This window comes from Stenella coeruleoalba (assembly GCF_951394435.1).
Source record: "Stenella coeruleoalba genome assembly, chromosome: 5".
NCBI classification, from domain to species: Eukaryota; Metazoa; Chordata; class Mammalia; order Artiodactyla; family Delphinidae; genus Stenella; species Stenella coeruleoalba.
Genome location: NC_137150.1, coordinates 130,707,207 through 130,728,881, shown reverse-complemented (window position 1 = coordinate 130,728,881; position 21,675 = coordinate 130,707,207). Strand labels below are relative to the sequence as shown.

The 21,675-nt window shown below is 36.5% G+C and overlaps 1 protein-coding gene across 1 annotated transcript in view; it reads left to right on the top strand.

The window, feature by feature from the left end:
- Nucleotides 1-6,765: 6,765 nt before the first annotated feature.
- The window catches only part of KRTAP11-1 (keratin associated protein 11-1), a gene marked incomplete at both ends in the record, with an annotated part of 32,262 nt that continues 17,352 nt past the window's right edge, over nucleotides 6,766-21,675 (top strand). Inside the window, 3 exons of the mRNA XM_079921459.1 lie at nucleotides 6,766-6,892; nucleotides 10,470-10,553; nucleotides 11,643-11,782. Coding sequence (XP_079777585.1) covers nucleotides 6,766-6,892; nucleotides 10,470-10,553; nucleotides 11,643-11,782 — 351 coding nt within the window. The remainder of the gene's footprint in view (nucleotides 6,893-10,469; nucleotides 10,554-11,642; nucleotides 11,783-21,675) is intronic.

Sequence of the window (21,675 nt, the reverse complement as noted above, 5' to 3'; positions counted from 1 at the left end):
AAAAAGTCATTGTCATAGCCAAGGTCATCAAGATTTTCTCCTATGTTATCTTCTAGGAGTCCTATAGTTTTGTGTTTATATTTAGATCAGTGATCCATTTTGAGATAATTTTTGTGAAGGGTGTCGGGTATGAGGTTTATGTTTAGGTTTTTTTTTGCACATGGATATCCAGTTGTTCCAGCACTGTTTGTTGAAGAGACTATTTTTGCTCCATTATACTGTCTTTGCTCTTTTGTCAAAGATCAGTTGACACCTGGGGTGGACCTAGAGTCTGGGTAGGGCACCAGTCCATTTCTGACTGGGAACCTGGTTTTGAGGGAGCCATCCTAGACATTGGGGCCACCGGGGAGGGCCTGGTGCTGGAGTGAGTCAACAGCCTCACTCCACAGTAGCTGGCCTGGTCCTTGGCCCAGACAGAAGCCTGGGTTTGTGGGTGCCCACCTGAAGTGCAGGTTTGCAGGGGCTGATTGGGAGGCTGGTGCCCCAGGAGCTGCTTGGGGCCATGGGAGCCAGCTGGCACTGGGGTATATCAGGGATTGGTCTGGGTTTGGGGGAGCCTGCAAGGAGTCACCCAGGGCTGCAGGAGTTAGCCTGATGATGGGGTCAGCAGGCTCTGGGGTTTGAGGTGAAGGCTGACGTTCACTTCACTCTCCTTTTCTCTGTTCATGTTGGGCTGTCTGGTCTTGGGGGAGGTGTAATGGGGGTCATGTGAATCTATCTCTCCTACCCTTCTCAATGTGTCCTTTCTTATTTCTGTGCTTCACTCGGTGCTATAATCCCTCACCTGGAATCCTTGGCTCTTGTGAAGGTATTTTCTGGCATGGGAATAGTTGTTCAATTTGATGTGTTTGGGGTGGACAAGAATTAGAAATTCTTATGCCTTCATTTTGCTGATGTTATCCCCATGGAATAGGTTTTTGAGAGAATGCTGGGAGCAGCATGAGCTGATATAGTTTCAGAGGGCTTTGTGGCAGAGGTGGGGCTTGAATTGAACCTTGAAGAACTATTAAGACTAATAAGAGTCTAAGGAAGCAGAGAAAACCTTTCAGGCTTGAGATCAGCAGAAAGAACAATTGGAAAGTAGGAAGGAAAATTAAATATTTTGCAGAAGTTTATTGATTGGAGCAGAGATTGCATTATGAGAAACAATGGCTAGGTAGAATAAAAACACTATAAACAGCTTTGAAAATTAGGCAGAGTTGTTTGGAGTTGGCACAGAAGATAACAGATGACACTCTTGATTTCTAATATTTGGAGTGATGTGAGAAATATTGTGTTTTAGGAAGAATACTATGAAAACATTATTCAGAATATATTTCTAATGGAGGTGGTGGTGAAGGTGTGGGATGGGAGTGGGAGATGAGTGAAGAAAAACAAGCATAGCACCTATCTCCCCAAAACAGCTTTTTCCCAGTTAACTAATTAATATCAAATGGAGGTACTTTTATATATCTTCCAGGCAAGAAAACTTTGAATCATTTTTACTTCTCTAACATTTATTTTCTGAATTCATGAAATCTACATATAGTTGAATGTGGCTCTTTTGGCATGTATATTTCTTTCTACTCTTTTTTTCCTTCTTTCTGGTATCCCAGACCCTTTCAAAATAGTTAGCTGGGAGGGAGGTGACAGACATGTTTAATGAAACATGAAGACTGGACATCTAAATGGAGATGTCCTCTATGAAGTTAAAAATATGAGACAGAAGCATAAATGATATTTTAGGATTGGAGAGGATAATGTGAAATCATCCAGCTAGCTGCAGCTGTAGGAATAGATAAACTTACTGAAGGGGTATTTGTCCTGACAGACACATATAGAAAAGAATATGTATAAAGGGAAAACAAAGTCCTGGAAGATAAATGAGGAAAGAGTACAGAGTATGCGTAGAAATATAAGGGTTATATAGATAAGTTAGAAATGCATAGTTTGAGGAAGGTGAAAAGAAAATCATAAGAAATTAAGCAATAGATTTGAATGCTTCAGAGGGTTAGAGCAGAGTGATGATTCAAGAAGGGATATTGAATTGTAAGACAAATAAGTTATTGTTCTCCAGTAATGATGAACAGGGTAGGTTGGATTAAGCCTCCCACTAAAAACAAATAGAAACTATGAACAAAATGTTAAAAAAGTGGTTTATCTGTTTAAAATCATTAGAAACACCTGGGTTGACTCACTCAGAAAGGTGAGCCTGGCACTTATGGCTTTTTTTTTGGCATCTGCTAAATCTGGAAGAGATCATTGAGAAGTTGAGATACTGGGCAGAAATTTAACAAAATCTGTAGCTAGGGACAAGAAGATTAAATTCCAGGAGTTTCTAGTGGGACAGGGTAACTTTTCTTATTTTGGGTTGAGAACCCAAATGATTAAGCCTGGGGAGTTGGGGTGAATTGGAACACAGCCAGTCCTTGAAGGGACTGAAGTCGCACTCTGAATTTTCTCAATTCCTAAAATTGAATTAAAAGCAATTCCATATGGAAATGAATCACATAAAAAATTTACCACTGCAAAACACAAAGTGTAGTACAGAAAGTTAAAATTAGGAAATACAGAGTGTAAACAACACTGTGAAAAAAATGATTTGGAGCCCCTGGGGCACTGAAGAGAGATAATGGGCCAGAAGCAGTGTGTGATAGGGAGCGAATCTGAGAACTTTCTAAAGTTAGCAAAACATATTGTCACAAAGTCAATCATCTTTATGGACCCCAAGCAGGAGAATAACAAACAAACCAATGTAGTCTTGTCATAATATAACATCTGAAAACCAAAAACGAAGAAACAATAATAAAAGCATCCAGAGGAGAAAAAGGCAAACTACTTTCAAGGAAACAACTATTAGAGTGACAAGCAGACTTTAGAAGAGAAACAATGAAAGCTAGAAGGTAATGAAATGTTATCTTTAAAGCGTTCATAGTAAATAACTGCTGCGGAGAATTCTACACTCAGTGAAAATACCTTCCGAAAATAGATAAACAGCATTTTCAGATAAGTAAAAGCTAGGAGAATTTATCACTTGTAATCTACACCAAAGAGAGAAGGAACGTTATTCAAGCTCAAAAGTTGAGCTACAGGAAGAAATAAAGTACAACGAAAATGAGGAACAGATGAACAGGTTTAAATGAATAATGACTATGTTAAAAATAATAGTAGAGCCCCATGAGAAAATAGGACCATATCATACAAGTGGGAGGGGAATGAGTGAAGTTAAAATCTTCCAAGTTCTCTGCACTGACCTGGAAAAGAGAAAAAGTGCCAAGTACATTAGACCTTGAGAGCTGGAGGATGAGTACTGTCACCTTTAAGGAAGCTGCCAAAAGAATTGTAAGGCAGATATTACTACGAAGATAATAGTGAGAAAAATAATGGAATATAAAAATACTTTATCCAAAAAACGAAGAAAAAAATGAAGAATTAATGAGACAAATAGAAGGGGCTGAGTACGATAGTAGATATAAACCCAAATATGTCACTTATTATAGGAACTGTAAATGAACTACTTCTCCAGTTAGAACACAAAGTTTGTCAAATATGTTAAAAAAGTTAATTATATGTAGCTTATAAGAGATGCAGTGGTTGAGAGTCTGCCTGCCGATTCAGGGGACAGGGGTTCGTGCCCTAGTCCGGGAAGATCTCACATGCCGCAGAGCGACTGGGCCCGTGAGCCATGGCCACTGAGCCTGCGCGTCCGGAGCCTGTGCTCCACAAACGGGAGAGGCCACAGCAGTGAGAGGCCCACATACCGCAAAAAAAAAAAAAGAGATGCATCAAAAGTATAAGATTAAAAGTGAAAAAAAGATGAGAGAGGGCATATCATGCAAACTCTAACAAAAAGAAATCTTGCATACATACTCGATTACATACCAGGTAATATGCATTTGTGAGCAAAAACAAGATAAAGAATAAAGATGGGGTGTTCAAAACAATAAATATTCAATTCCCCAACCTGGAAAAATTCCAAATCTTAACAGAAAATTGTAAAATGTCTCTCTCTCAAAAAAAAATATTTGAGCAAGCAGACAAGAAAACCAGTAAAGAAATATAAGATCATGAAAAACATGAATACTATCTAATTAGAGATATAGAAACTATAGCCAACAACTACAAAATATACATTATTTTTAAGCACACATGAAACATTTACATAAATTGATCATATGCAAGGCCATAAAGCAAATTTCAACAAATTTCAAAAGATTAAAATTATGTGGAAAATTTCACTGAATACAAAAAAATTAAACTATGAATCTATAACAAAAAGTTAACTGGAAAATCTTAACTTTTGGGAATGAATACACTCCAATTGACCTATGGGTCAAAGAAGATTTCATAATGGAAAATAATAGATATTTTGAGGTGAATGAAGTAAAAATACTACTTATAAAATATTGTGGGATTCAGCTAAAGCTGTGTCTAAAGGTTAATATAGATCCTTAAATACACATATTATATCAAAAGAAATTTGAAAGTCAACAGCATAAATATTTCCAAAACATGTATCTGACAAAGAGTGTGTATCTTACAATCCAATAGTTAGAAAGCAGTCTAATTTAAAAGTGTACAAAGATTTGATCAGCTACTTCACAAATGAAAAGAGCCAATAAGTACATGAAAAAAAGGCATAACATCCTTGGTTATCAGGGAAAGACAAAATGAAACATCAAATGAGATATTATCACACATTATTAGAATGACTGAAATTAAAACAACTGACAATACCAAGAGTTGGGGAGAATGTGGGATAATGTTGTTAGTAGGAATGCAAAACTGTTACAACTACTTTGGAAAACAATATGGCAGTATCTTATAAAGTGAAATACTCACTTAACATATGACCCAGAAATCCCACTACTAGTTATTTAACCAAGAGAAAGGGAGAACATTTGTGCACATTTTATGTCAAGAATGTACAGAGCAGTACTGTTCATAGACACTTAAAAGTGGAAACAATCCAAAGGGCCATCAAGTGGTGAATGCATAAACAAACAATAAACAAATTGTGGTATTTCTGTACTATGGAATATTATTTAGAAATAAAAAGTAGTAAAATATTAATGCATGGAACATGAATAGATCTCAAAAATATTATGTTAAGTGAAAGAAGTCAACACAACTGACTACACAATCTATTATTTCATTTACTTGAAACTCTAGGAAAGGCAAGACTATAGTGATATCAAAATTAAGATATTTCATGGAGAAACTAAAAAAACAAGAGTGGCAGACTTCCCTGGTGGTGCAGTGTTAAGAATCCACCTGCCAATGCAGTGGACATGGGTTCGAGCCCTGGTCCAGGAAGAACCCACATGCTGCAGAGCAACTAAGCCTGTGTGCCACAACTACTGAGCCTGTGTTCTAGAGCCTGTGAGTCACAACTACTGAGGCCACATGCCACAAATACTGAAGACCGCACACCTAGAGTCTGCTCTGCAACAAGAGACGCCACCACAATGAGAAGCCTGTGCACTGCAATGAAGAGTAGCCTCCGCTTGCTGCAAGTAGAGAAAGCCCGTGTGCAGCAATGAAGACCCAATGCAGCCAAAAATAAATAAACAAATAAAATTTTTGTTAAAATTAAGAGAAAAAACAACAAGAAAAAAGAGTGACAGAAGATATTTGCTTAAGTAACTGACAAAAAGCTTGTATTAAATTATATAAAGAACCATCAGAAATCAATAAAGAAAACACGACTTAATAGAAAAAAATCAAGAGTGTTGAACAGGCATTCTACGAAAGAAGATATCCAATGGCCAATAAAAATATACAAAAAAGTGCTTTTCTTTATTATTTATTAGGAAATTGCCAATTAAGCATACAGTGAGGTGTAATGTATGCACCAAAGTGGCTAAAGCTACAATGACTGACAACACCAAATATTGGAGACGCCCTGGAACAAAAAAGAACTTTCGTCTACTGCTGGTGAAAGTAGACATTAGTATAATTGCTGATTATCTATTAGTGTTAATATATGTATACACCATGCTCTTGAAATTTTACTCCTAGCTATCCAACAGACGTGTGTGCATTAAGAGACTATAAGAATGTTTATAGCAACTTATTTACAAAACAGAAACAGGCTCACAGACATAGAAAACAAACTTATGGTTACCAAAGGGGAAAGCGGTGGGGAGGGATAAATTAGAGTTTGGGATTAACATATACACATTATTATATATAAAATAGGTAAACAACAAGGTTCACTGTATAGCACAGGGAACTACATTCAGTATCTTGTAATAAACTATAATGGAAAAGAAAAAAAATAAGAATGCTCACAACAACAATATTTGTTATAGTTGAAATTGGAAACAACATAAACATACATCAATAGTAATATGGGTAAATAAAATGGTGGAATAGTCAGTCATACAAAGCAAACACCTGTACAACAAAAATAAATGAACTGCTGTTGCATGCAATGGCATAGGTGAATCTCATCACCAGAATGTTGAATGATGTAAGTCAGACACAATTCCGTAATAAGGCAGAAACATGATTCCATTGATAAAAACCTGAAAAACAGGGAAAACTAAACTCCAGTGTTAAGCATAAGGAAAAAGAGCATCTTTGGGGAGAGGGGAGACTTCGTGATTGAGAAGAAGCAGGAGGGAATGCTTCTGGGATGTTGGCAATGTTCAATTTCCGGCTCTGGAAAGTGGCACAAGTGTTTTCTTTGTGATAAATTATTGATGCTTGTTTTTGTCTCATGCATTTTTCTGTTTGTGTGCTATACTTTATAATAAAATAAGGAAAAAATGTAAAGCAGTCATGGTGATCTTCAAGAGAGCAATTTCAGCAGCGTTACTGAGACAGGTTAATATAGAGAAGCCTTGGCAAGAGGTAGAAACAACAGTTAACAAATCACTTTCACTGGTGTTTGGCAGTGGAAGCAAAGGTCAGAAAATAAAATTTTCTATTTTCATTATTCTGGTACATTTTAGCTATTAGTTGAATCTTTTTTTGTTCAGGAATCAAAAGACGTAAATCTGCCTTTTTATTTCCTGATACTTTTCCATAAAATTCTAATGGTGTTGGTTCCTTATCTTTATTTGAATATCTCTTCAAATTGCACTAATATTAGGTTTTGGAAGAAATAGACCTTCTCTTATAAAATGCTACTTTTGTAGTTTTGTTCATTCCATATGACTGCTGGGACTGGAAATCGAGGGAAGGCAGGGGATGTCTCAGCTGTACAAAAGAAAGATACTTGGTTGAATTTTTCCATTTTCCCTTTGAGGATTGCTGAAAAGACTTTATGCTCCTAGTGTTGCATAAGATTCTCTGTGGATGAGGAGACTTTGCCCCTATGGCCCCTGAAAGCAACTCAGCTGAACCGAATGTCTAAAACAACCCATGTGCTGATAACAAGAGAAATTGGATGAAAGAGTGCCTACTGCTGTTAGGACTCTTATCACACCATATTATGTGATCTGCTTCCATATTTAAGTCTCAAAAAATAAAATAAAATGAGAGTTAAAATTGGTAGTGCAGCAGTTTCTTACAGAAAGAGTTCTATTCTGGCTCAGAGATAAAAAAAAAAAAAAGTGGATTAAGAAAAAGAAGAGAAACTTCACAGATAACTAGCCAGAAAAGACTAAGGCCAGGAATGGGATATTATTCTGCTGCCCTGATAGAAGAATTGTTTTATTCAAAGTCCTTTTGTTTGGAAGTGACTATCATTATCATGACTTTACTTTTTGGATCATAGAAGAGAGAAATATTAAGAGATATACAAATCTAATCAATTTTCATTTCAACTATCTCTATGAGTTGTGGTCCTACCAGCCAGAATTTCATCTGACCAAACATCCAAATCAGATGATTAGATTAAGAATTATGCCAATGATCAAGAAAATTTACTACTGAATTTACTGCAAGAACATTAATGTTAAGAATTTGTTTTATTCCATTATTTTCTACTTAAAAAACACTGAAGCCATCTCAAGCAATTTGGGGTTCCCATTTCAGCAAATGGAAGTGGGAAATTCACTCTAAACTATAACTCAAAAATTCATTTAATATTTAATTCATATTCAACTTTCCAAAGTTTGATCTCAAACAAATCTATGCAACAACAAAGCACCTAGAGCTAAGTGTTCTGCTTCAAACGTCAAGCATCTTGAAGGTAGGGTTAGAATTTCCTTCAAAATCACTCAGTACAGATATAATAATGAGAATTCTTGATACACTTATCTTAAATGAATGGGTGATACATTTCTAATGACTAATTTGAGGAAATATATCTTTGATTTCCAATTTATTTTTGCACACTCTTATTTAGAACACTGATGATTTTTGTACTGCACTTCTAAGGATTGTAATTTTAGGGAATCTCATTTCTTTACCTACATCTAGCTTGTATATGTCTGCCTTAAGGCACAATCATGATTTTAACCATTCTCCAGAATGTACTGTTTTGTTAGAGAATAATCTTGTATCATCTTGTGTTATGAAAAATATTGCATTGCATTGCACATTAGAACAAAGATGGACTTACCATAGTTTCATGTGTCACTGAGATATGAGCCAATTTTGTTTACTATTAGTAGTTAAATTTCATCTGTTTATAATCATAATTATTCAGAGACTCAATTTCAACTGTTTTGAGGTTAGTTGCCTAGATACTCTTATTTTAATGAGTAGTTCTAGATTTGGGGGCCCTAAATGAAGGATTAGGCATGTTATAAATAACCAGCCTACTCAGGATTCCCTTGATTCAAACAGTAGACAAACTGGCATTAAAGGAGTCCAGTAGAGTGAATGCATTAATGGTTGTTCTCTATTCCGCATCCCTCCCTGTACTCACTCCCTTTGCTTTGCTCTGGGTTGGGTGTTTGTTCTATTCCATCCTTATGCTCTGGGCTCAGCATGTGATTTGCCTTGGACGATGGCATGTTAACAAATGTGACCCCCCCAAGCAGAGGTTAAGTGCTTGCATGTTTTTGCTTGTTCTCTTGCTCCTCTGTGATCACCCTGAGAAGATGCCTGGCTGGCCTGCTGTAAGATGAGATGTATAGGGCAGAGTTGAGTTGTTCCAGACATCCCAGCTGAGGCCACCCTAGATCAGCCAACAACCACCTACTCCCAAACTTGAGAGTACACCCAGCTGAAGCCAAAACTTCTCAGCTGAACCCAACCTGAACCAACAACAAAAACTCCTAAGCAAAATAAGTGCTTATTATTACTGGGTTTGAGTGGTTTGTTACATACCATTATTGTAGATAACTGAAGGTAATATTGTTAATGTCTATATTTTTGGCTAAATTGGCAATGAAGCACTTCCAAAACTCATTCATTTTGCTTATTTGATGGTCAGAGCTGGTGAGTAGGAACCTTCAACACATTTCAAACTTGATCACTTGAAAGTACAGGAATACAAGGCAGGGAAGTTTGTTTTGCCCCTTCTCAATTGCAGCTGAGTCCTGAGTTTGGGGGACAGCGGGTGTAAAGTCAGGTGATGAAGGAATCATCACCAAAGCTATAGCTGGGTGGCAGCAGGTCCCTCTACTCTGATACAGGTTCCCTCATCAGCCCAGGGGCAGGTAGAAATTGAGAGTGGTTGTTCTTTCTTTGTGTTCCCCATGCTCTATTCTTCATCAACTGGTCAGATACATCCTCACTTAATGGGAAGAGAAAACCACCAGGGAATATTTCTCACCCTAGGAAGCATTTGAAATGTGTAGATCATGTCTTTCTAGTTGCTAAATAATTATTTCATCTTGTTCAGTGAATTATGGGGAGCCTCAGATTACATACATTTTGAGATTTCTGACTTTAAGAATGATGTATAATTCCATCCTGATGTTTTTACAGTGTAATATGGAACCCAGTGCACATGTATTTCTGTAAGTAGATTCTTATTTAATAATAATATTACCTTTCTCATTTTTCTACATTAGCACTGTAAAGCTCCATGTACTCATCTGAGTTAACGTTATCAGGGAGAAAGGAAAAGCAAAAAATAACCCTGAGAAATAGTGTTTGGTTGATTCTGCTCATAAATCATGTTATTTCACAAGATTCTGGGAAGCGTCATTGCTTCCTGCTGCAATGGGGCCATTTTGCAGCTTTAAGTTTTGAGGTGACTCACCTGAAAATTGAGCTAAAAGCAGACTGAATGAGATAGTTCACCCACATGACGAATGTGAGATGGGAGACTCACCGAGACTGAGATTCCTAAAGGTGTTCTCTTTATCTCTCTCTCACTGCTTTTCTTTCCTCAAGGTTGACCCACTTGGAAAATTTTGGAATTTCTAGCTCATTCGTTAATTTAAAAATATTTATATCCTGACCTTCAGATAATAATGGCTGTGCTAATTTGTATAACACACCACTTCTATCTCAAATTGCCTTAGCAATAACTGAAAAACAATTAAAGAAATATCAGGAAGCAGACATCACCATTGCAAATTATGGAAAGGGGCCACTAAAAAGTTGGGAACATTGAATAATTTCTTTTATATTTAATGCAGATTTTTCCAAAATGAAGCAAGGCAAGGAGGATACAGGGCTGACTGATACTTTCAGCAGTGCTCCTCTGGTGGCTAGTCTGGAGGGTGAGCCCTGCAGCTTATGGTGAATTTTGGAGAAAGTCCAGGACATCCACTTGATGCCCGTTCAGGGATGTGGATCCATAGCAGATGAAAGCACTGTATTAGGAGACTTTAGAGTTCATGCAAGATTCACATAAAGAAGAAAACTGCATGTCAGGTGAGATTTCTTCCAGACACATTGAGTTTTCTATTTGATGTGGTAAGCAGCAACCTGGGGAAGCAGATCTTCTATGAACTTGGTATTATGGATGAACCAAAGAGAATAAAAGACCCAAAGCTGATCTTTAGTAGAGTGGACCACCAGAAAGAGTTCCTCCTTTATTTCCTCAGCCTCTGGAACAGCCAGCTACACATGTAAGTTATAGAAAGTAACCTTGCTGTTTAAAGTCTACAAAGAACATTTTAAGAGAAATGTACAATTCAGTGAGGGGGATCCAAACAGCATAAGCCATCCTCATTAAATATGGATGTACCACATCAGAACAGCTCAGTGTGGTACCATATCAAATGTCCTAAGTCCTGAAATGAAAAGGATGGCAAAGAAGTTTTATTTCTTTTTAAAAATATATTTGTTTATTTATTTTTGGCTGCGTTGGGTCTTTGTTGCTGTGCACGGGATTTTCTCTAGTTGCGGCGAGTGGGGGCTACTCTTTGTTTCAGTGCGCGGGCTTCTCATTGCGGTGGCTTCTCTTGTTGCAGAGCATGGGCTCTAGGCATGTGGGCTTCAGTAGTTGTGGCTCATGGGCTCAGTTGTCTGCAGCATGTAGGCTCTTCCTGGACCAGGGCTCGAACCCGTGTCCCCTGAATTGGCAGGCGGATTCTTAACCACTGCACCACCAGGTAAGCCCAGAATTTTTATTTCTAAAACAAGTAATTTCCATAGGAACGAGAACAACTTTAGAATAGGCCCTTTGTGCTTTTAATAAAACTCTAGAAAATATGAAGCAGAACACGAGATAATAAAATAAGAGACAGAGGTTAGAAAGGGAGTCAGGAGACAGAGAGCATAGAAATTCAACATGAGTTGGATGAGGTAGAAAAAGAAGAAAGGGAACTAAAATGTAATAACCCATTTAAAATCTGCATGAGAAGGACTAAAATTTGCATTACAAGGATTAAAATGGAAAAGCTTTTTCTATGATGCAAGGAATCATAATGTGGAAGACAAATTTGAGAAGCTTTTTGAGAATTCAGATGAAGAGGATAAAGGGGTGAAGTTGATGAGAAAGAAGGTATGGTCCATGTACTCTGGAGATGTAACAAAAGGACTGTGGTGTTTTGAATGATCTCATTCTCAGAGTCTTCTCCTGAAACATTGAATTCAAGAAGAAATGGGTCTCCGTAGTGGTTGTATCAATTTACATTCTCACCAATAGTGTGGGAGGGTTCCCTTTTCACTACACCCTTTCCAGTGTTTATTGTTTCTAGATTCTTTGATAATGGCCATTCTGACCGGTGTGAAGTGATACCTCATTGTAGTTTTGATGTACATTTCTCTAATAATTAGTGATGTTGAGTATATTTTCACATGCCTCTTGGTCATCTGTATGTCTTTGGTGAAATGTCTATTTAGGTTTTCTGCCCATTTTTTAATTGGATTGTTTGCCTAAATTTCCATTGACAGATGAATGGATAAAGATGTGGCACATATATACAATGGAATATTACTCAGCCATAAAAAGAAACGAAATTGAGTTATTTGTGATGAGGTAGTTGGACCTAGATTCTGTCATACAGAGTGAAGTAAGTCAGAAAGAGGAAAACAAATACCATATGCTAATGCATATATATGGAATCTGAAAAAAAAAAAAGGTACTGATGAACCTAGTAGCAGGGCAGGAATAAATATGTAGACATAGAGAATGGACTTGAGGACATGGTGAGGGAGAAGGGGAAGCTGGGGCGAAGTGAGAGTAGCAGTGACATATACACTACCAAATGTAAGATAGCTAGTGGGAAGCAGCAGCATAGCACAGGGAGATCAGCCTTGTGCTTTGTGACGACCTAGAGGGGTGGGATAGGAGGGTGGGAGGGAGGCTCAAGAGGGAGGGGATATGGGGATATATGTATTCATAAGGCTGATTCACTTTGTTGTACAACAGAAACTAACACAGTATTGTGAAGCAATTATACTCTAATAAAGATCTATAAAATATAAAAATAAAAAAAAAGAAAGAAAGAAAAAGAAGAAATGGGTCAAGACTTTCACAATTTGAGGAAAAAGATATCTGTCCTTAGAATTTTTTTTTAACGTATTGAGTTTTCATTTACAGGAAAATGCACTTAAAGTACATTTTCAGATATAAATTGGCTAAAAAAAGTATACCACAAATAATGTACTCATTTTAAGCCATTAGAGGTTTTTAAAAAAATAAAAAAGGAAGGAAAACCCAGATTTAGAAGGGACTATTTTTATAGAAAATGATTAATGGTAAATATTGAAAAAAATCTGATAGAATGGAACCTAAATGATTATATATATATAATATTATATTACTATATTATTATAATATATAAATATAGTGTAAAATTAAATAGGTCATAAATAGTTATTGAAAGGTGATAAAAATTTAAAAATATAAAAACAAGGTCATACTAACAAAAATAGAAAGTAGGAAATGAGGGTGGGGTACAGGTAAAAATAGAAGTGTTTTTAAGTTACATGGAAGAGGATAAATGGATATGTATTTTCTGACATAATTTTATAAAAAAATTACAGTTATGTGTGAGATTATTTTTTTCATTGTGAGATATAACATTCTATACAGAATCCTGCACACAACAGTTGTGTAGGGTTTGGCGTGTAATTACAATGTGAACACCAGTGTTACTATCACTCAAGTGAAGAAAGGGCCCTATCCCAGGTCCCCAGAAACTTTCTTTGTTCATCTCTGATCATAAATTCATTCCTCCCCACTAACTTCCCCTCATCCCAACTTCTGTTGCCTTAAGATAACAATATGGTTTGCTTTTACCTGCTTTTAAATTTTACATAAATAGAATATATGAATTATTTTATGTTTTGCTTTTTTGGTTCAACAATTTGTGTCATCCATGTTGTTGATACAGCTTAGTGTGTTTGCTTTTATTACTTTATAGGATTTCATTGTCTATTCATGAAATTAACTAATGTCTTCCACTGTTGGTGAACTTTTGGGTTATTTACAGTTCTTGGCTTTTATGAGAGGTATGTCTAAATATTTTAAAAGGGGATGACATACAGAATTGAAAAAAGATGTATGGTTGAAAAAATAAAATATAATTTACTCCTCAAAATAATAGTAAAAAGAAAACAGCAAGGAAGTGTAAAACAGGAGCTCTAAAATGGGATGATAAAAGTAAATCCAAATATATGGAATAACTGAGAATATATTATCTTTTACTAAAAGGTAAATACTAGACTGAGTCAGAACAATGTCTGAGGGAGAGCCTCTTATCATGTATACTCATAAAATGAAACAATTCCGAAAGGTTAAGAGTAAAAGGGTAGGAAAATCTCCATAATCAAAAAACAAAACAACTGGAGTTACAGTTATAATATTAAACAATTAGGATTTACCATTGTTAAAATCAAAAACAAGTGGAGGTCAGCCTTGAAAATTCCCTGTGCAGACAAAACCAGTTTGGTCATACAAATAAAGCCTAATTTAGCTTACTTTGCAAGACTGACTTGACCTGGGTCATTTCTTGCTTATGCTTCTGGAAATCATAAGTGACACTTGAACTGTTTTCCAAGGTTGACATGAGGTAACCATTAACCAAATTCTTATCATTTAAGAAAATTCTAATATTATAACAAATCACTGTGAAGAATATAAGCTTACTATATAAGGTGCTTAATAACAATATGCAACTGAGCCTCTCTTTATGTTTTGGTTTGAGTGTTCCTGGTTTGCAAACTATTTGGTGTGTGCACAATAAAATTTTACTAATTACTACTTTGGTGATGTACTGGTTTTACTTGTTATTTCTGAACTTTTGACACTGTAAAATCGTTAAATAGGACAAAGAAGGTCCATAATATTTTTAAAAAGTGTAATAAATCTTATGCTCCAAACTGAAAAAACACCAAATTATATAAAACCACAAATTGTTAGAAATTCAAAAACAATTTATAAGTACAGTAGAAATGGAAGACTTTAATATGCTTTTCTCAGTATTTCACAGATGAAGTAGGAGATAAATAAATGTTAAAAAATGATCTGAATTATATAATAAACTAGATGATTTATTCCATATATATTGAGCTATTTTTTCTATAACAAAGGATAAAAATAAAAGATAGTATATAGGTAAAAATTAGGTAAAGAATAACAAAATATAACTTTAAAGGAGAATGGAGAAATTATGAAGATAGCAAAAATTAATGAAGTTAGAAAACACAAAAATAAAATAATTGATGCCTAGGTAAAAAAGGGAATGGCAGATATTGAGAAAATAAAAATTATAAGCAAATATTATTTATAACTCTATCTTAAATAATTTTAAAATCTCAAAAAAATGAATAGGAGAGAATATAAATTATAAAAAGTTATTCAAGAAGAAAAAAATTGAGCATATGAACAAATAATTGAGCTAAATATTGAAAATGTTTGTCAAAAGTTACTTTCTGAAACTGCTTTGGGCTCAGAATACTAAGCTAATAAATTCTCTCACTTTGTTAAGGACATGTAAGAACACAGATCCGTGTTGTGATCTATGAATTGTGTTATGGCATACAAAGAGCTGACAGTATTTTGCCAACTAGTTGTACCAAAATTTGATTATGAAAGTACAAAAAAATTTGATTATGAAAGTACAAAATAGAAAGCCAAAAAACTAATCTCATTTATAAATATAATCTCAACACTCTAAATAAATTTATAGGAAGTTATATTCCAGAAAAATTATAGAATTACATGTTTAAAATAAATTTATTACAAAACTAGTAGAAAATATGGATGAACCTTTTGGAGTGTGAAAGGTCTGTTTAAACATAATTACAAAGGAAGAAACTATAAAAAATAGTTCATAAATGTTTATCAGCAATGCAATGATCCTAATGAAATACAAGAGCCAAAGAGGGAAAAAAATTGCAAAGCTCTGTCTAAGTGCTTGTATGCTTAATACATAAAGGGCTGATATAAATAAAAAAATGAATGCCTTGATATAAAATTGGGCAGAGATGAAAGCAGACAATTCACCAAAAAGTTAATGAACATTACCAATAAACACAAACAAACAAACTTAGCTTCTTCAGTAATCAAAGCATCAGAAATTCAAACAACGGCTTACTATCAAGCTATGATCACTTCATTTTGACCTTGTGGAAGTCCAAAGATATTTAGAAGATCTTGATGTATTCCTAGAGCTTATATTCTCATGCCACCGCTGACTCTGGGTCCCCAGGAATTTGGGGAATTATTCAATGCGTGCTAATTTTGTCAGCCTTGAGTAGACCAAATGTAAAAGTCAGGCTCTTTCCAACACACACACACACACACACACACACACACACACACACACACACACCCCTCCACCCTCCCACCACACACGGTAAGAAGCATTGATGGATATCAGGGGGAGGAAGTGAGTAGAGGTCTTTATAAAGCAAGAGTTTGGACAATTTCAAATTAGAAAGCAGATACTCCCTGAAATTTCCTTCACGTCCCCATCTTTGGAGGAATTTTTGTGGTCTTGTTCAGTGAGATGCCTCAGCCTTGCCATACTGGATTGGCCCATTTCTTTCTCTCCCCCCCGGGTTCTCCGTGGTTTTCCTCTCCTTTTTCTCTTCCCCTCTTCAGCAGTTCCTCTAGTGTAGGTGGCAGAGAAGTTTAGCAGTCTGTTGCCTTGGCTTCTGCTGACAAGTGTGCTCTGAAAGTCTCAACTTCTATCCCCAAGAGCCTATCAAAGCAGTTCCCCAAACAGGACAGTTCTTTATGAAGAACTGGCTGCTGGCTGTTAGGATAATAACGGTTCTGCCACTCTAGTAAGAACAAACATGGGTCTTTAGCAAAAAGTTTGTGTTGGCTGTAGGCTGCTTTGGATTATTCCCTAATGGTCTCTACCAATATTTCCTAGGGACATTTGTTTATCCTCCAGTGTCATTAGAATGACTGTGGACAAGTTTGAAAATCCCCAAGGATTATTTTTTTACCACTTAAGGAATCCTCCTTCAGAACTTTAGGTTCTAAAGTTTAGAAGGACTATCTTTACCCCCGTCACCGTGGTGACTAGTGATGACCCAGTGAGCTGTTCTTGGCCATAGCTATGAAGATTATCAATAGATATAATGCACTTTAATTATAGCCAGCATGGAATTTGAGGATTTGTGTTAGAATCTTGAATCTTATTCCTGATCTAAAATGTGGAACTGTAACTGTTACATATACCAAGTCATTTGGACTCTATATTTCATTAATTGCATGCTATATACATATAGGTAAAAAGTTATGTGTGATTAAGAATTTACTATTATTTTAAGTAAATTGAAATTTTTATTTGGGAAAAACTAGACCCCTACAAAGCCTTCACTTAAATAACAGAGAAAGGGGAATAGAGAACAATTATTTAGTGAGCATCAAAATGTTGCCTCACCAGACTATATGGTATGTCCTATTATCATTTCCACTTACAGGCAAGGAAAGAGACTTCAGGAGGTTAATGCTCAATGTCACACAGCTAGTTGAGCCTAGTTTTTCTATGTAATCTTCACAGAAAACTGAGATAATACATGTTTTTTGCTTGCTGAATCTAAATTGTGCAAATTACCTGGATAATTGGGTTTTCTATAATGGAAATCCGGCAAGACTCTCGATAAACTGGAATTTTTAGCATTTTTCCAGGAGAAGCTCCTTGGTCTTCTTGAGTCTACTGGCTACCCTTCCTTGATTTGAAAGTTTTTTTTTTAAATCATTTCAGTGGTTGTTAAAAAAATTTTTTTTGTCACTCTTTACTTGTTGCTAACTTCTATTCCCAGTATGTCAGTTATAACTAAGACATTGACATTCACCACTGGATCAGTGCAGTTACGGCACTCTCTTAATTGGAAGAGGGTGAATGTTAATCATTTGAATTATTATTATGATATTTTCAGGCCAAGAGTGCCAGGGAGGCTTTTTAATATGGAAATCCACCAAATGATAATAGGAAAAAATTTACTCCTTCCCAGTGTAGTTATAATTTAAAGGCGAAAATAAGTACAATGCAGCTAAATGGAATTATTAGTTGGTCAAACATTGTGACTTTACAAGCTATGAATAATGTCTTTCCTCAGAGTCTCCTCCTAAGATGTTTGCAGTACAACATAGATACCTCACCATCACTTTGTACAATTTGGAATTTAGTTTTTCAGTTTTAGTATTCTCTGGTATAAGAACAAACCTAATAGGATTAACTCTTAATTTATTTACCCCTAAGACATGAAAATCATTGCTCCAACTTTAGGAAGTATAAACTCAATACCAAATTTGGGTAGGGGGCTGAAAACTAGGAAGATTTTTTATCTATAATTCTCTTAAGCCAGATTCTGGCGGGTAATTTGAAAGTGGCAAACTCCCTTATTACTAAATCCCAGAGCCAAGAATTTCCTTTACGTCTCTCTTTTTTGCGTCTCCTTGCACTTATCTGTGAATGACATTTCCAATTCCTGGAAAAAAACACTTGAGTCAGCGATTGTCCACCTCAGTTTTGAAAATTCTCTGGAACTCCTACTTTTGGAAGCGTAGGATAGTCATCTCTCCTTACTTTAAGATAATTGGGGTGAAAACTGTAACACTCAATGACAGTTTGCTTTCTTGTAGAGCCTTTTATGTATGAATCACAAAGCATTTTGCAAACTATAACTTAGTTCTTGCAGCTCCCTGGGGAGGCAGATCCCATTAACACTGTTTTACAGATGCTTATGAAACAGGAGCAGGGTGTTTCAATGAGTAGCTTCTGTTCAGGCAATGAGTCAGTGGGAAAGACTGGTAGAACTTTTGACATGCACCTTGAATGAGATGCCTTAAGAAGGGTGAGGAATTAATAAATGAGCAAGATAAATGGAATCCATTTGAAGAACTGTTTTGCAATGAGCAATCATTGTTCTAATGAATTATTTAAAGTATGTCTTAGCTTAAATGAATCTGAAATTGCACTATATTTTTTTCCTGGCAGCTCACCGTGGCATAAAACTTTTTGGGTCTTTTGGTTTTTGAATTTAACGTTTATGTGTGTATATAAATGGGAGGCTGTGGGACAACTACTAGGGTAATTTTTGGTGGCCCCTAATAGGTGATGTCAATAACTAAAGAGGAAGATATTTAAAATATGCAACAGTAGAAAATACAATGGGAGAAGCAAAAAATAATTTCAATTGATTTAGTGTAATATTTAGGTATGTAACAGTGAACAATTAGAAAACTGGAAGCCACTTTGCCTAGAGGTCATTTAGTTAGTCCAACCTCTGCTACACTTAAAGCATTCCACTTAAGAGAGAATTCTATTTGCTAAAAGTAACTGAGGAGGCAGGACTTCATTAGATAATGTTAGAAATGGCCTGTAATTGAAATGTGTACGTCTATTTGCTGCTGGTGAAATGATTTAGTCATTGAGGGGGGCAGAACAGCTATCCAGGTTGGGTCTGGAGGCTGCACTTTGATTGGAGTTGCCAGAGGACCAGGGTCTCAGCTTTGCCTGCTGAGCCTTTTGGTTTTATTAGTTTACCTGGGGTTAGCAGGCTCTGGAGGACTGAGTCAAGTTAGCCAAACTTGAAAGAGACTGATGTATAAATGAAAGTGAAAATTTAATTCACTTTGAAATCAGATTAGTTTATTTGTGCTGGATATTTAGTGCGTTGTATTTCTAGTAGGCGAGGCCAATTGGGAAACCAAATTAATATCAGAATTCTACTTGAAGAGTCTAGTTCGAGGGTTGGATGATCTGAATGACATGTTCATTATGTCTGAAAAAGATGCATTTGCCCAGTGGACAATGAGAACATCTGCTTGGCTGATCGGATGCCCTGTAGGCCTCTACTCTTCTGCAAAGATTATATTACCCTTGACATGTTTCCATTAGTTGGACTGCAGGTTCTCTAATGATAATTATTTGCCTGGGTATTGAGATGTAGAAGACAATTTAGTCTGAAAAAAATCCATTTAGAAGGCATCTTTTCAAAAGTTGATTATTTCTGAAGCCGTGCACACATTTCATTCATTTTATCTCTTTCATTTTAGATTGATTCTTATTGATTTCTATTACTATGCCCATCTTCTGATTTATAGCCCCAGAATCTGGATGGCACTAAATTGGGACTACTATTATACTTAAATTACATATAACATAATTTCATCTCTCAAATTGCATTGCATATTAATCATTCCTTTTAGCTCTTCCTAGTTATTTTTTAGTTTTATTATTTTATGCCCATTTTCTATTTTTTTTTTTTTTTTTTTTCGGTAAGAGGGCCTCTCACTGCTGTGGCCTCTTCCGTTGCGGAGCACAGGCTCCGACGCGCAGGCTCAGCGGCCATGGCTCACAGGCCCAGCCGCTCCACGGCATGTGGGATCTTCCGGGACCGGGGCATGAACCCATGTCCCCTGCATTGGCAGGCAGACTCTCAACCACTGCGCCACCAGGGAAGCCCTTCTTTTTTTTTTTTTTTGCAACACCTTAGCTATTTTTGTACCTCTCCTAGAATAATATCTAAATCTGAAAGCTTCAGAACCAAAAGTCATTTTTTACTGTGGAGCTTACAGTAGATTTCTGGGCCAATAAAGAGAAGTTGGTGGCTGTACTGGTATCAAGAGGGGAAAAAGATACTAAAGCTAAGGGAGGAAATGAAAGATGAAATTGGGTATCCGGCCCAGTTGATTTTATTCCTGTAGGATCATTTGGTCAACCTTTAGTTCTTTTGTTACTTAGCAAAAGCAATTTCTGTCTTTTGGGTCACCTCATAGTTCAATATCAAAGATAACCATGGTCAGAAAAGCAAGGACAGAGCATTGTTCTAGGATTCCTGTAAGAAGACTGGCCCTTTACCTTGAACTGTGACCTTCCTGACCTGTGGCTAGGTTGCATGCAGGGAGAGACACATCGTCTTAAAACACAAACAATGTTTGTGTTCCGTTTCACCCTCACCCTAAGTAAAGAGACATCCCGAGGAAGCCGACTCTTAGACTCTAAAGCTGAAGCAGAAAGTGGAAGGCAGTCTAGCAGTTGGGAACAATTCACTCTTCTCAGCCCTACTACTCGTATTGGATATTCTTCGAATTTTAATTGCACCTTCATGATTTCCAAACCACAACAAATCACAAAACAATTCCGTCTGAAATGTAAGACTGAATAGTCTTCAAAGGGTGGGTTGAGACTGGTAGAGTTCTCATGGTTTCCAGTGATACCTGAGGCTCCCATATGTCTTACTACTTCATCTGTTATAGAACACACTGATTGTCCGTAGAGTCTGGAGTTTCATAGTGTTTAATGAGAAATAAAACCAGAGGAAAAGATTACTATTGAATGGCTGAAGCTACTTGAATGTACGGAGAATTGTCTTTAGCCAGATGCATTGTCTCTGCGCGTAGGCCTGCAGGTAAGTGGCTGGTACTCTGAGTCAAAAACTTGTCAAATTGGAGAGTTAGAGGGAGCTGTTGAGGTCATCACATTGGTATCAATTCGAGTCACCTTCACAGGGAACTCACAGGAGATAATGAACTGTCTGTCTACTTTGAACATACCTAATAATATAGAATGTGAAATTCAGATTTTTCTCTGAGGGTACCCTAAGTCCATGTCAGGGATTTCCGGTTCAGTTCCGGCATCTGGCAATTCAGGGAATAAGGTAATTTTAGTTTTATGGCCAAAATGATATTTTCAGTCCCACACTCTCATCTAGAATTTTGCCACTCCCCCACCAAGAAGTGACGTCTACTTCACATTCCCTCAGACGTGGGCCTTTGTGATGCTCTGAGACAGAATGTGACCAAAGTGATGTTACATGACTTTGGAGCCTAGGTCAGTAAAAATGATAAAGCTTCTGCCTAGCTCTTGCTTTGAGGATTCTCACTCTTGGAGCCAGCCTCTTTGTTGGAGAACTCCTGGCCACACGAGGAGGCCATGAATAGGTATCCCAGCTGATGGCAATCATTGACTGATAGACACATGA